This window comes from Myripristis murdjan, chromosome 8 (genome assembly GCF_902150065.1).
Source record: "Myripristis murdjan chromosome 8, fMyrMur1.1, whole genome shotgun sequence".
NCBI classification, from domain to species: domain Eukaryota; kingdom Metazoa; phylum Chordata; class Actinopteri; order Holocentriformes; family Holocentridae; genus Myripristis; species Myripristis murdjan.
In genome coordinates, this window is record NC_043987.1 from 1162501 (window position 1) to 1178465 (window position 15965).

Genomic DNA, 15965 nt, shown 5'->3' on the forward strand with positions numbered 1-15965 from the left:
CCTGTGTTCCAAGAAGGAATAGGAACGCTCCGTCACATTAAGGAAAAGATAGTGCTTGACAGTGATGCCACACCCAAGTTCCACAAAGCACGGCCAGTCCCTTATGCTGTTCGACAAAAAGTGGAAGCTGAACTTGATAGGATGGAGGCTGAGGGAATCCTGTCTAAGGTTGACTGGAGCCCGTGGGCTACACCAGTAGTTCCTGTGTCAAGGAAGACAGGAAACATCCGCCTGTGTGGTGATTTTAAGGTCTCCATAAATCAAGTGCTGCAAGCAGAGCAGTACCCCCTACCAAGAATAGAAGATATATTTGCTAATCTCGCAGGGGGACAAAAGTTTAGCAAAGTGGATCTGGCTGAGGCGTATATGCAGATGGAGATGGAAGAAGACTCTAAGGTGTTTTTAACAATAAACACACACAAAGGTCTCTGTCGTTACAACAGGCTAGTCTATGGAGTTGTATCAGCACCAGCCATATGGCAGAGGGCCATGGATTAGTTGCTACAGGGCTGCCCAGGCACTCAGTGCTATTTGGATGACATCATAATTACAGGATCCAATGACACAGAGCACCAAGAGAACCTGCAGCAGGTCTTAAAGAGACTGGAGGATTATGGGCTGCGGGCACGACGCGACAAATGTGAGTTCTTTAGGTCGAGCATCGCATACTGTGGGCACATCATCGATGCATATGGTCTGCATAAATGTGATAAGAAGATCCAGGCTGTTGTTAATGCCCCACAGCCACAGGATTTGTCACAGCTGCGCTCTTTTTTGGGGGTTTTGAATTGCTACAACAGGTTTTTGCCAGACCTTGCAACAGTGCTTCACCCCCTTAATGAGCTGCTACAGACAGGAAGAAAATGGCTGTGGACAACACAGTGTGACAAAGCATTTCAAGAGACAAAGAAAATGATAACCTCTGACACAGTGCTGACACACTTCGACCCACAGAAGCCTGTGAGGGTGGTTTGTGATGCCTCAGCATATGGAATTTGTGCTGTGATGTCACATGTTATGGAGGATGGAAGTGAACGCCCAGTAGCCTTCGCTTCACGCTCCCTTACTGCTGCTGCTGAGAGAAATTATGCCCAGATTGATCTGGAGGCCCCGAGTCTAGTCTGGGGAGTGAAGCGCTTCAATCAGTACTTGTATGGCAAAGAGTTCACCCTCATTACAGACCATCAGCCACTGGTGTCTATCTTCAACCCACAAAAGGGGATTCCACTGACAGCAGCTGCACGAATGCAGAGGTGGGCTTTGTTCCTTGGAGGACATACGTATAAAATTGAGTTCAAACGGATGCACAAGCATGCTAATGCTGATGGACTGTCACGTTTTCCCCTTCCTACAAATGTGAAGTCCGCAGAGGAGAACACACTACTCGATGTGTTTACTCTTTCTCATATGGAGAATCTGCCAGTCACAGCCAAGGTGATACAGCGTGAGACAAGAAAGGATCCTACTCTGTCTCAGGTGTACATTGCAACCTAAAAGGGTTGGACTACACAACAGAAAAGTCAGTTTCCTCAGTTCTACTAACGACGTGATGAGCTCACCTTCGATAATGGAGGGGGGGCCTGAGAGTCGTCATTCCTTCCAAGCTGCGAGCTCAGGTGTTGGAGGAGCTGCATGTTGGTCATTTAGGGGTTGCAAAGATGAAGGCACTTGCAAGAAGTTTTGTATGGTGGCCAGGCCTAGACCAGCAAATAGAGAAGCTTGCTATGTGCTGTCCAGGATGTCAGGATGTGCAGAAGATGCCAAAAGCTGCACCTCTCCACCCCTGGGAGTGGCCAGCAAAGCCCTGGCAGAGGATTCATATTGATTTTGCAGGGCCTTTCCTGAATACAACTTTCCTTGTGGTGGTTGATGCATGTTCAAAATGGCCAGAGGTATTTACCATGAGCTCCACCACATCAGGCCACACCGTTCAGGTACTGAGAAAACTGTTTTCCAGGACTGGGGTCCCAGAGCAACTAGTTAGCGACAATGGGCCACAGTTTACATTGGAGGAGTTCGAAGCTTTCCTTAAGCACAACGGTATTAGACACATTACCTCAGCCCCATTTCATCCTTCTACAAACGGCTTGGCCGAGAGGTTTGTACAGAGCTTGAAAAATGCACTACGAGCAATGGGGAATGAACACATCACACTTCAGCAGAAGCTCGCCAACTTCTTGTTTGCATATCGCAATGCAGTCCACTCTACCACAAACCAGACCCCTGCTATGCTGTTTCTAGGACGTTCCTTACGTTCTCGGCTGGATTTATTGAGACCCAACCTTCAAAAGACTGTTCAAGAAAAACAGATGAAGCAGTGTAAAAATCATAGAATGACTCTGGAGCTGGAAGTGGGAGAGGCTGTACTCGCTAGAGATTACAGAGGACATCACAAATGGATACCTGCCAAAGTTAAAAAGCAAACTGGACCTCTCTCCTATACAGTGGAGATTACCCCTGGAGTCATCTGGAGACGTCATATTGACCAGCTGAGACGATCTGGAGTTGCAGCTCAAGAGGAGTTACCAGATGTTGGTACTGCACCATCTGCATGTCCATCAGCTGAGGCAAATGTAACATCGGCTGCAGCGAGTGTACTTGAGGAACCGGAGGCGGCGTCCCCAGCTGTGCTGCAAGACTCGCCTGCACAGGCCGTTCCACCTTGGGAAGAGAGACATTACCCTACATGGGTCCACAAACCACCTCAGGGCCTTGAGTTGTAAAAAAAAAAAAAAAAAAAAAAAGCTGTGTGGATTGTATGTGGTTGCTTTAATAACAGTGTTTGCTGAAAGGCTGCCTGAGATGACAATGGCTTATGTTTCTTTTGTATTGCTTTGTATCTACGCGGGGAGGAGTGTAATGTATTGAACAGAGCATATTATTTTGTTGAGTGTGTTTAAGTAGTTATTGGCGTCATTGGTCATGTGCCTTGTTCTTGTATTGTTGCGCACGGCAAATTCAAGTAAAGAGACGTAAACGTATCTGCCGACTCTTTGTTTTATTGTGTTGCTAAAAATAGTAAAAGACACAACAGCTTGAGTACTTGTTATCTGCCAGTTTATGCTTTTTCATAAGCCTTTACTTACTCAGCAAAAGTCAAATGAGGGGCCCTTTTTTGTATTCACTACACCTCATCCCGTCTGATCCCCTGCACCCAACCTATATCTCCTCTTGATCTCTCTCATCTCCTTTCCATCATAATCCCTCTCTCTCGTCTCCTCCCTTCATATCATCACTTTGTCACCCAGAGGTGAGTCTGGAGCCGGGAAGACAGAGAACACCAAGAAGGTGATTCAGTACCTGGCTGTTGTTGCCTCTTCACACAAAGGCAAGAAGGATGCCAACCCTGTGAGTAGCAGCGTCTGCCATTTCCAGCTCTGTCTGCATGTTATAATAGTAAATGAGACAGGAAATTACAGTGAACTTGTTGGTAACCCATCACAAAAGAAAACAGCAAAAAAGTATCAATGAAAGTATAAATGTTTGAATGAGAGATAAAGAAAAAAATACCCTTAAGGCGCAGTCACATCTGCATATTGTATCGTGAAAGAGTTTCACGTTTCGCAGCAAAACAGCATATGACACAATCGCTAAATTAGCATGCTAGATAACTTTAAATACCCCACTGAGGATGTAGACACTTATCTACAGTGTTTTACCATATGTCTCACTGCTGACTGCAGTCCACGCACATTCTTTTTATCTTTGTTTTTATGATCCACCAAAGCTGTATTATACAAATTTCATAATGTTAGACCAACAGAAGGATGCTTTCCTCCATTGTGATAATCTGTCAGCAAGAGCAACCACAATTTGTACTGACATAAGTTAGGGTTAGAGTTATCATCAAGTCTTTTTTGTAGTTCTTGTTTGTGTCACAACCAAGCAGCTTAACATTTCAGTAAATCTTGAGTTCAGTGAAATTAGCAGTAAATGACCTCAGTCTCATTTGATCAACTGAACATTTTGATACAGGGGTCATTTCATGTCATTTCACCAAATTTTCAGGACATCCCACGCACTTGGGTCTCAAAAAATTCTGAAAAATTCACCAGTTGTTCCTTATTTATCCAATAGGCGCACTGTAAAATTTTAGTTTGTTCGGATGGATACTTTTACAACTTTTTTTTATAACACATATTCTGCATGACAGGATTCAAATGCACCAGCCACGGTCAAGGTGAGGACAGATCCTTTCAGTGTTGACATTCATGCTTCTGCTGGTAATGGGGCTTGTGATCCTTCTGCTTGTTCAGCTGCATAATCCAGACAGGACACAAATTTGTTTAGGTTTGAACCCTGATCCTGCTGCTTTCAGATTTCCACCTTTTAAGTGGGGCTGGGTAGTATATCAATGTTGTATCAATACCATGATACAAGACTAGATATCCTCTGGGATTTTAGGCTATAGTAACATCATCATATGGCATAAGTATTATCTTTCCCTGGTTTTAAAGCTGCATTACAATAAAGGTATGCAAATTTATTAGATTGTTGTAGCTCTTATCATATCCACATTGCAAATGATTATTTATCAAAAATCTTGTGTTTAAATACCTCAGGAGAGCACCAAATGTCATCCCTTCAGAATCATCACAATATTAATATAAAGGTATTCAGTCAAACATATTGTGAGAACTGATTTTGTTCATATTGCCCAGCCCTACATTCAAGTGATTATGGGGAATTTTGACTTGGCTTTGACTTTTTGTGATTTTGATAATGTTTTTGTGTTGTCTAGTTCATTATCATCTTGCGGCTACAAGACTTTGCAGTAATGTGCAGTCTTAGCTTTTACATGGCAACTTCATTTCTTGGTTATAAACAGTTTGGGAGATACTAATGCATATTTATTCTGTTCACACTCACGTCATTTGCACACAAAATAGAAATAAAAGTTAGAAAACCTTGGGGGGGGGGGGCATTCATATATGTATATATGTGCAGGTGTATGTATACACAAATTAATATTAAAAGTATTAAAAGTATTAAAAGGAGACTGCAACAGATTTTTAAGTGCATCAGTGCAACAAACAATTACAAATAAATTACATCATCATCATTGTATCACAGCACGTTGTCCATTTTCACAACAGAAACCTGAGTGTTTAGAGAGTAAGGGAGATGCAACCCATTGTCCAGATCAGCTGGAACTTTCTTCAGCACCTCGGAGTAAATGCATGTAATAATCTTTTTTACCAGACAGAAGCCCAGACTCTGATTGATTCAGATCTGATTGATTCTTGACTAACCCTAACTGTTAAGATGTGAGGAAGATGCTCGACAAAGAACATCATCTGCATTTAGTTCCACGAGAGAAAGGGTACTATGAATAGAAGTTGGCATTATAATCTGAGTCTAATCATTCTGTGTCACACGTCTTGTACTGGTAGCCATACTTCAGCAGATATCATTAAGATGTAATAGATTAGATAGCCTCAAATATGTTATCATCAATAATAGTGGTGTCACAATTTTTAGAATCATGTCATTTTCATGATCTGATTCGCAACTGCTCCTGGTTGTGAATGCTTTTGCTAATCCCCTTGGCCAGCCTGGTCCCTCTGCCTCTCCCAGCCGCCCCGAAGCCGTGAATGCTAGCTGTAGGGAAGTCAAAAGATCAGGTTAGCAGCGGCAGCGACCTACCTGTTTACCCTGGGCCAGAGCTCCTATTGAAGGCTAACCTTAGGGTTCTGGCAAACAAGAATAGCCACTCTGGTAAGCTATGTTGCAAACTCCTGTATGAAGTCACTATTGGCAGTCCCAGTAGTGTCATCATCTAATTTGCATATCAGGCTGATCTGCATAATCAACACACACACACACACACACACACATATCTATATCTATATCTATATCTATATATCTATATAGCTATATCGATATCTATATCTATATGTAGAGCGTGGTCTTTACCTGCTCTACCTGTAAAGCGTCATGAGATAACTTCTGTTTTGATTTGACGCTATATAAATAAAGATTGATTGATTGATTGATTGATTGATTGATTGATTGATTGATATCTATATATATAACTGAAATTACATAATTACACTATAAATATTATATAAGTATTCTAATAATATTGAAATTTGACCATGTGTGAACACATTTCTCCGAAACAACACAAACTTGCTAAATATGGCTACAAAGTTACCAAGTTGGCAACACTGCTGGTAAGGAACAATCCAAACACACTAGCTATGGCGACATTGCTATACATGTCAGTACCCATGATGTTAACATGGGTGCTGACATAACACAAAATTTGAATCTTGTGCCCACATCTTTTTATTTTGTGGTCACAACATAACTAACTGAAGCATTTTATTTCATTGAATGTTTTCGCTCCAAAGCTGCCTCAGCAAAAAAAAAAAAAAAAAATCACATAGACCTCAAACATTTTAACACAGGCTCTGAACCACTGGATTGGTGGTATGGGGTGTTATGGGATACCTGACGTGGTTGTGGTGCCGCAGAACATTTCTAGTTTGAGAACTGGGTTAAAGCAATTGAGAAAAACTGTTACTGTGAGAATACTGGAATTTATATTCCAGTCCTCAGTACATATACATATATTTTTCGGTTGTTAATATTAGTCATGTTGTTATGAGTGATGTATTTTTTCCAATCTTTTTCTTTTTCCCCTTTTTTCTTGTAAACCTATATACACATTCTCTCTCTTTAACTGTGAATTATGAATGCATTTTTTATTTATTTTGTCATAACATACAGAGGGATCACATAGGGCTGTGTTATCACTTCTAAAAGTCAAATAAAAAATGTAAAGTAAAAAAGACCCACTTTTTTAGACTGACTTGTATATTCTTTTTAGTCTGTTTTTTAAAGATATTTTACATCCTTGTTCTCTTGTGTTGATTTGTCTCTTTTTTGCTGTTGTTTGTGCTACATATTGTTTTAAAAACAATATATAGCACAAAAAAAAACAGAAATGGGGAGTGGACACAGGCTCAAAAATGGTACATTTTCATCAGGTTTCTAACCAGTCTGTGGTCCTTTTTCTCCTTGCAGCAGCAGCAGGCAGGATCTCTGGCCTACGTGAGTATTGAATCTCCTGCCTGAGACCTTAGAAGTGGGGAACATGTCGGCACACTACATTACACTACATTACACTACACTGTATTACATGTATCATGTAGATGGCATGATTCATGCAGACACATAAGGCACATTCACACTTTGAGCGAATGGTAGCAGTTGTGTCTAAAACAGCATGTGACACAAGTGGCTTTGTCTCTGTTATGATAGATAGATAGATAGATAGATAGGACGGTGATGTGTCTCACTCTGGCCCACAGGGGGAGCTAGAGAAGCAGTTGCTGCAAGCCAATCCCATCCTGGAGGCCTTTGGCAATGCTAAAACCATAAAAAATGACAACTCCTCCCGATTTGTAAGTCAACACACACAACCCTTTTGATTTTTGGTTACCACAGTAACAAATGGTCTTATCTATCTAGCTTTTTTTTAACATGTCATTACTTCCGACTGCAGGGCAAGTTCATAAAGCTCAACTTTGATGTGACAGGCTATCTTGTTGGGGCAAACATTGACACCTGTATCCTTTGTTAATCAATAAATTTAAGACAATGGAAAAATATAGTATAATAAAGTAGGAGTAGCATGAGCAGTAGTAGATGTATTAGAAGTAATATCAGTGAAGGTATCCAGTAGCTGTGATATGTGTTAAAATAGCAACAGTAACTCAAATACAACTACTACTTAAACTACTTCATGCATTTCCATCACGACTGCAACTACTATTTCAACTCCCACCTATTTGATTAAGTTGTTAGATGTTGCTAGGCAGCTGCTGAGGGGTTACAAGGGCATGGTTTCTAGGTGGTTGCTAGGGTGTGCAAGGTGGTTGCTATGGTGTTTCTAAGCGGTTGCCAGACTGTACTAAGTGGTTGCTATGATATTTCTGGAAGGTTGTTAGAGTGTACTAAGTGGTTTCTAGAGTGTACTAGAGGTTTCTTGGTTGTAATGGGTCATTTCTGGGCTAAATAAATAAAATTGAAATTGAATTGAATTGAAATTGAATTGAATTCTCAATCCAGTACAACTGCTCTGCCATAAATTTTCTGTTTCTGCTGCCTATAATGCTCAGCTTGTCTTGTTGTCACAGTAATAGAGGTGGTCATTCACTTCGGTGTTTGGCATTGAGCTCATAGTTAGTGCTGCTGCTGGACTGGACTGCATTTTATCGAGAGCTGTTCCTACCATTCTGCCCTCTTCATGTGTATAGATAGGAAGGACAAAAAATTAGAAACACCTCTCAATATAATGTAGTCCAGTATAAGACCTCTGTAAACTACAACCTCAATAATAAACAGAATTAAATGGACACATTCTCCACGATGCCAACAAAAACTGAACATTTTAAACTTTGTTAAAAGGTAGAATTTATGGCAGAGCTGTTGTATTGAACTTTGTTAGATTGTACAGGTGGACCTAATAAAATGGACACTGAGTGTAGTATAGTAGGCGTATTTCTAGATCAAGTTCTCTCCTTAATGCTCTCTGGCCTGACCAGACCTGCTGGAGAAGTCTCGCTGTGTTCGCCAGGCCAAGATTGAGAGATCGTTCCATATCTTTTACTACATGGTGGCAGGAGCCAAAGACAAGATGCGGGGTGGGTGATTGAAATTTGAACAGATAAATGCTCACTGTCAGGTTTTATTGCTTTAGATATCCTGTAAATGTTCACTGTTTGTGTGTGTGTGTGTGTGTAGAGGAACTGCTGTTGGAGGATTTCAGCAGCTATCATTTCCTGCTGGCGGGTCACGTGGAGATCCCAGGCCAGGAGGATGATGAGATGTTTGACGAGACCCTGGAGGCCATGGAAATTATGGGCTTTAATGAGGAGGAGAGATTAGGTGCACTGCTGAAACAAACTGATAAAAGCAAATAAAAACTGTGGCAAGACATTTCAGCAATTCTAACACCAAATTGGTGTTAAACTTAACTCTCTCTTTCTTCTTTCCTGCCATGCTGCAGGGATGTTGAAGGTGGTGTCCACTGTGCTGCAGCTTGGCAACATCAAGTTTGAGAAGGAGAGGAACAGTGAGCAGGCAACCATGCCTGACAACACCGGTAATCATTTATAGAAAAGAACAAAATGTTGGAAAAGGGTTGAAGTAACTCATTACATTTTTCCATGTTAATGTAATTCAATAGTTTTTGTGCACTTATTGGAATTTTTTCTAAAGTGAGTAAGTTTACAGTTTATGTTTTGAAGTGTCTTTTAATGAAGTATTGAATTTTAATTTTCTATAAATATTGAAATTTGACCATCACAAACTGCGCCTTTCACAGTTAGCAGACGGTCGGTCAGCAGTAATTTGCCATTATAATAAGGCATTATCGCAAAGGTCGACCCGTCGAAACATACTAACTAATTAATTAATTTATAACAATAACAACAACAATAATAATAATAATCAAATTTAGATGATGTTGGTAAACCAGCTAGAAAAGAAGCCATGCTGCTGTGTTGTTGGCGCATGTTGTAACAGGAAATGGGGTCAAATGGGAAATGGGGTAATAAAGAGTAACTGGTTATGATTGAGGAGCAGTAAGTTAAAATAACTAATAACTCTCAAAACTCTGCTTTTCTGCACAGAAATGAGTTGTGCTTAATTAATATTTCAAGTGAAAACATGCAGAAAGGATATAGTTTCTAGTCTCTATGGTTGCTTAACCCTGATGTACCTGTCAGGCAACTGTCATATGCATATATGCACATATGAGTACCAGTAACGACAAATTACCATGTTGCACAATGTAATTCAAAACACCACTTCATAAACTTTTGTTTTCTCTGTTCCAACAATCTTCAACCTCTTCTATGTCTCTGACCATCTTACCTGTCAACTGCAGCGGCTCAGAAGGTGTGTCACCTCCAGGGCATCAATGTGACTGACTTCACCCGGGCCATCCTCACACCACGCATCAAAGTGGGCAGGGAGGTTGTGCAGAAGGCACAGACCAAGCAGCAGGTAACACAATAGCCAAATAACCCTCACTGACACAAAAACAGAAAAACGCAGTGTGCTGGTTCTACATCTGTAATGATTCTAACTTCCCATTGCTATATGATCTATGAACTTAAGGATACAAGGATACAAGGAAGTTTATTTGTCATTATACAACAGGTTGAATAATGAAATTAAAGTGTGGTTCCCTCTTGATTGATTAATTGATTGATTGTGTAGAAAAAAGAATTATTAAGCCTGGAGGAGTGCAGATGGTGCATTTAGTAGTCTCACAGCCTGAGGGAAGAAGCTGCTCTGTAGTCTGGTGGTATGGCAGCGGATACTTCTGTATCTTTTGCCTGACGGCAGCAGGGTGAACAGGCTGTTGCTGGGGTGGGTGTTGTCTGTCTGTTGTTAACTGATGTGATTCCAGCTTTATGGATCACTAGCTGACCAAGTGCCCTCTTCCCTTGCATGAATAGGATTAAAATTAGGATTAAAGTTAGGATTAGGTTAGTATTAGGATTAAAATTGCATCAATGTTAAGATTTACAAGTTGCAGCTACATTTCCAGTGATATGTGTACCTCTTATTTAATGGACATTGCACAAAATTATTTTTTCACACCATCACATCCAACTAGTGAGAGTGACTGCACTTGTGATTTTCAAACTGAATTTGATGACCACGGTATGGATTGCAACAAGTGGCAAAGCAGAATAAAACCGAGTTTAAAAGAAGGATAAAATATTTTAGATGCAGAATGTTTCATGATATACAGGGCACTGCATAACATCATAAAGGTCCTATATAGAACCATTTGAGGATGGTACATTCCCTCTGTGGGGATTGCTGCTTCTCAACCACCTGAGGAATTTGCACTTCATGTTATTTTAAGTTAATGTTAATGTTATTTTAAGTTATGTTAATTTTAAGTTAATAATATCAAATGACTTATTTGAAATCATACCATGTCAAATTAAGTAGTATAAAGAATGCATCAACAAGGGTTCGTCATGGTCATGTTTCCCCAGCGAAAAGCTAAAATCACCTTCTAACAGGAAACACTTATCATCTGTTTGACTTTCTCCTCCCATCCATCCTCCATCAACTTCTCTTCCTCTAAATGCTTGTCATTACCTCTATCCTCACCTGTCCCATTCCTTCAGGCTGATTTTGCAGTGGAGGCTTTGGCTAAAGCCATGTATGAGCGCCTATTTCGCTGGATCCTGGCCAGGGTGAACAAGACACTGGACAAAAGTAAGAGGCAGTCAGCCTCGTTCCTGGGCATCCTGGACATCGCAGGCTTTGAGATTTTTGAGGTGATGGCTCACTGGAAAACTCCAGCCCAGTGTTAGAAATGTCATAACTAATTCATTCCTCAAAACTTTGAGTTTCATATCGTCTCTAACCTACCCTCACCATAACTGTGGAACTTTTATATTCTCTTCTGACTACAACTCACTGTTCCTGGTTGGAACAACAACAACAACAACAACAACAAATACTTCAGCACTACTAGCTATCTGTGAAGAAGTCTGCATTACAACAAATTTTGTGTGATACTAAAATGTGGCTTAATTTGGGAGTATCTGCTGTGTTTCTTCATTTCTTCTCCTCAGGACAACTCATTTGAGCAGCTCTGCATCAACTACACCAATGAACGTCTGCAGCAGCTCTTCAACCACACCATGTTCATCCTTGAGCAGGAGGAGTACAAGAGGGAGGGCATCGAGTGGAACTTCATTGACTTTGGCCTTGACCTGCAGCCCTGCATCGAGCTCATCGAGAGGCCGGTCTGGACAGGCTACACACTATTTGCCATGTTTACATCATTAGGGCCAGGAAATCAATTTCTGACTATACTGGGACATGATCCAGGGTTGTATTTATGGTTAATGTGTCTTAAATCTGTATGATATATCTGTATCTATAATAGTGCTATACATCAACAGGTTGTCTAAAAAGTCTGGAATCACAGGGAAAACAACTAAATGATATCAAAACTGCAAATCCACATCTCCATTTAGAGACCAGACACCCTGGCACCTCAGTACACTCAGATATCCTAACAAAAAGATTATTATTTATTTGTTTAAGCTTGGGATTCAAAATCTGTTTTTCACGAAAGGGCTGACCAAAACAGCAACAAACAAGGAGTAGTACAATACAAAAAAAAAAAAAACAAGACACAGGGGCTCCCAGTGACATTAAAACCACATAACAATAAAACATGAGGATAGGCTTGCCATTTTGTAACCTATTTCTATGCCCCGTGATACACAGAATCAAGAGAGCAAAGACCATAAGGTGGTGTGTTCATGTACATGTACAACAAGTCTCCATAATCAAGCACACCTAGAAAAACTATTGATTATTGAATGGCTTCTTTTTGGTCAAAAAAAGAACAACTGTTTGTTCCTTGAAGTAAAATCTCAGCTTCAGCTTTAGCTTCTTTACAAGCTGCTCTGTACGAGGCTTGAAAGATACATCAACCAAATCTCCCCAATACAGCCTCAGTTTGCTTTTCTTGAGAAATTATAATGCCAGAGGAAAGATCAGAATATTGTCAAGAATTTATAAAAGAATTAGCAAAATTCTAAAAAAGATTTATCTGTATTTAAAACCAATTATAGCTGATGAAGCTGAGACTGAACAATGTTAAAAGCTGACCGTAAGCATGTTTTTAACCTACCTTGTTTAGTACATTTGAGTCGAACATTGGTGCACTTTCCCCCTCGGTGTGGCTCATTTGAGCAGGTGTGAAACTAACAATTGCTGTGTGAATGTGAACCAACCTAGATTCAACTTATCTGCAGGAAGTAGCGTGTGTTCTGGGCTAAAGCTGCTCCTGCAGCTCAGAAAAGAGAGCTGGCCCTCCCTGAATAAATAAAAGAATGAATGAATGAGGTGCACATTATGGACTCATAATTAATAACAGAAGTAACTTTGTGCAGTTAGCAATTAGCAGTTAGTAATATAGGAACAAAATCAATCAGGGGTTGATACTGAGCAACAAGGAAATTCCGTCTAGATATATAGCCCAAATGAGCACTGCAGTGATGCCAAAGCTGCTGTGGACACTCCATGCCCATGTTGGAGACTGTATTTGCCAAATGTGTCGTGTCTATAAAAAAGAGAGAGAAGGAAAAAAAGCATCCTTGAAGTGAACATTTACTGTCTGTCTGACCCTGACCAGTGAGTGGACTGAGAGCTTCCACATGGCTTTTGCTGATACATTTGGTCTGTTTGAAATTTTGCTGCATTGTTCATTTGGGTCAGCAAAAAATTCCGTTTTTCCACTCATTCAAACCACAGCAAATGGACTGCAGGTGTGAAAATTCCTTAAGTATCCAAGAGCACCTGCAAGAGTGGAGACACACTAGTAAATAATTCTGTGGTCAGAATAGAGCTACAGATTAGCATCAGGAACTTTCAGGGTCAAGTAATTTATATAAATAGTGAATAAACTAGGGCCCAGAACAGAACCTTGGGCAACGCCCTTGAATTTGAAAAAGGGAAGTGAGGCCCTCAGATTTTACACATTGAACTCTATCAGAGAGTTCATAAATCACCTAACAGCACAATCACACAAACTAATATCAATAAGCCAGTGTTTCAAAATATCACGATTCATGGTGTCAAATTTTGGCTAAATAAATAAATAAGATAGCGTGTGTAGGGAAAACACTTGTGATAAGAAAAAGTGGTGTGTTACTTACAATATTATCTATCTATACGAGTCCAGACGTTTCAGACAACCCAAACAACAACAAATGCACAAAACCACCCTCCCTTTCTGTCTCCTTTAGAACAACCCTCCTGGTATCCTGGCCCTGCTGGATGAGGAGTGCTGGTTCCCCAAGGCCACAGATGTCTCCTTTGTTGACAAGTTGCTGAACACCCACTCTGGTCATGTTAAGTTTTCCAAACCAAAGCAACACAAAGACAAGCTAATGTTCACTGTGCTGCACTATGCTGGCAAGGTGAGAATCATAAGACTCCCACTATTTCTCTATTCAGTCGCCTCTCTTGTGCTAATCATTTGGTAAGGCAGACAGCTCAGTCTATCTCAAACTTTAAGATGAGACAAGGGAACAAGTATCTGGGAATCTGGGAATTTTTAATTTTTAATATCATCTGTTGTCCCAGAACTGAAGCTCAGGTTTAAAGGCATGAATACACCTCAACTTTACCTCTTCATGCCGTATACAAAATATGCCCTGCCCTGCACCACTGTTCCTTATCATTTTTCTTTGATCCTTGTTGTGGTCCCTGTTTCTTGGGAACTGTATATAAAGTGTCATTATATCTGGCAAGACTTATTCCTGTTCTCCTAGGTTGACTATAATGCAGCAAACTGGCTGACCAAGAACATGGACCCCCTTAATGACAATGTGACTGCTCTGCTCAACAACTCCTCCAGCAACTTTATCCAAGACCTGTGGAAAGACGGTAAGACTAACTCACATGAGAAGCTCTACTGGAGAGCTTTGAACTTTGTTTCAATGGAAAATTTCACCACAAAAAAACTTCTCCCAACTGCAGTGTTTTTCGAAACTTGTAAGCCATTTATCTATAATAAGGTCCAAAAGTGTTTGGACAGTGACACAATATTCATAATTTTGCGGGATCTAAAATGGAACCATCAAGACTTGATTAAATTGCAGACATTCAGCTTTAATTTAAGGATTTGAACAAAATATGGCATGAACTGTTTAGGAATTACAGCCAGTTTTATACGTTGTCACCCCATTTTCAGAGGCTCAAAAGTAATTGGACACTTGACTAAAAAGCAGTTTCATGGCCAGGTGTGACCTTTTCCCTTGTTATTCCATAACAAATTAAGAAAATAAAAGGTCTGGAGTTCATTTCAAGTGTTTGCGTTTGCATTTGCATTTGGTAGCTGTTTATCAGAACCCTCAACATGTGATCCAAAGAGGTGTCCATGCAGGTGAAGGAGCCCATAATCAGGCTCAAAAAGCCAAAAAAAAAAAAAAAAAAATCAATTAGACAGACAGCAACAATTGAAAAAGCAACCAAATAAGCTCGACAACACCAAAAGACCTGGAAGACCACAGAAGACATCTAAAGTGGATGACTGAAGAATTCATTCCCTGTTGAAGAGAAACACATTCAGAATGTCGAGGGAAGTCAGAAACACAAACCAACCAAGAAGCTAATGTAAACACATGAATACATTATGAGAGTATATACAGTATGAATGTTTTGTATTATCAGTTGATCGTGTGGTGGGCCTGGAGACCATGACCAAGATGTCAGAGAGTTCGGTGCCCACCTCCACCAAATCCAAGAAGGGCATGTTCCGTACAGTGGGCCAGCTATACAAAGAGTCCCTTGGGAAGCTGATGACTACTCTGCACAACACCCAGCCCAACTTTGTCCGCTGCATCATCCCCAACCACGAGAAGAGGGTATGATATTTGTGAAATATATAAAGTAGCCAAGGTCAGCTCCAGGAGTTTTTCCAATCTAAAAATCCTCATTTAGACAGTCATCATAAGAGTAAGCAGAATATCAGGGTTTGTATCTGGGCTGTATCATTGCACCAGTGACCTCCCAACTAGACCCCTGAAGATTCCTTGATCATGGAATTTTCTGTGGAATTCTGGGTCATCCACACAATAAGAAAGCCGTGGAACAGAGATACAAGTAATGTTCTCCTGATCCTGTAACCCTGTATTTGTTATGTCTTTTTATGTTTCTTGGACGGGATGTAACTTAAACTAATTTCGTTATACAATCTGTTGTATAATGACAAATAAACTTCCTATAGCCTGCAGAAAATCAGTTTTTGCAGTGCAGATTTGAGGATTTTTTCCCCACAGAACCCTTATAGCACTTTTAACTATAAAATGTACCTCTGCAGTTTTGGTACGTGCCCCTAGTCGATGTCCTTCAGAATCTCAGGTGATGATATACTTTAATAGAGTTTGCACTTATTGTTT

General features: G+C 40.4%; 1 protein-coding gene across 4 annotated transcripts in view; it reads left to right on the top strand.

The window, feature by feature from the left end:
- Positions 1–15965, top strand: part of LOC115363445 (myosin-11-like) — a 68849-nt gene that overhangs the window by 15331 nt on the left and 37553 nt on the right. For 3 of the 4 annotated variants that reach the window (XM_030057662.1, XM_030057663.1, XM_030057665.1), the window contains exons 6-19: positions 3249–3348; positions 4154–4180; positions 7033–7059; positions 7320–7412; positions 7514–7577; positions 8556–8654; positions 8755–8898; positions 9020–9115; positions 9902–10020; positions 11166–11318; positions 11619–11792; positions 13809–13982; positions 14337–14451; positions 15238–15431. In XM_030057662.1, the coding sequence (XP_029913522.1) occupies positions 3249–3348; positions 4154–4180; positions 7033–7059; positions 7320–7412; positions 7514–7577; positions 8556–8654; positions 8755–8898; positions 9020–9115; positions 9902–10020; positions 11166–11318; positions 11619–11792; positions 13809–13982; positions 14337–14451; positions 15238–15431 (1579 nt within the window). The remainder of the gene's footprint in view (positions 1–3248; positions 3349–4153; positions 4181–7032; positions 7060–7319; positions 7413–7513; positions 7578–8555; positions 8655–8754; positions 8899–9019; positions 9116–9901; positions 10021–11165; positions 11319–11618; positions 11793–13808; positions 13983–14336; positions 14452–15237; positions 15432–15965) is intronic. The other variant, XM_030057664.1, reaches the window with a different exon arrangement.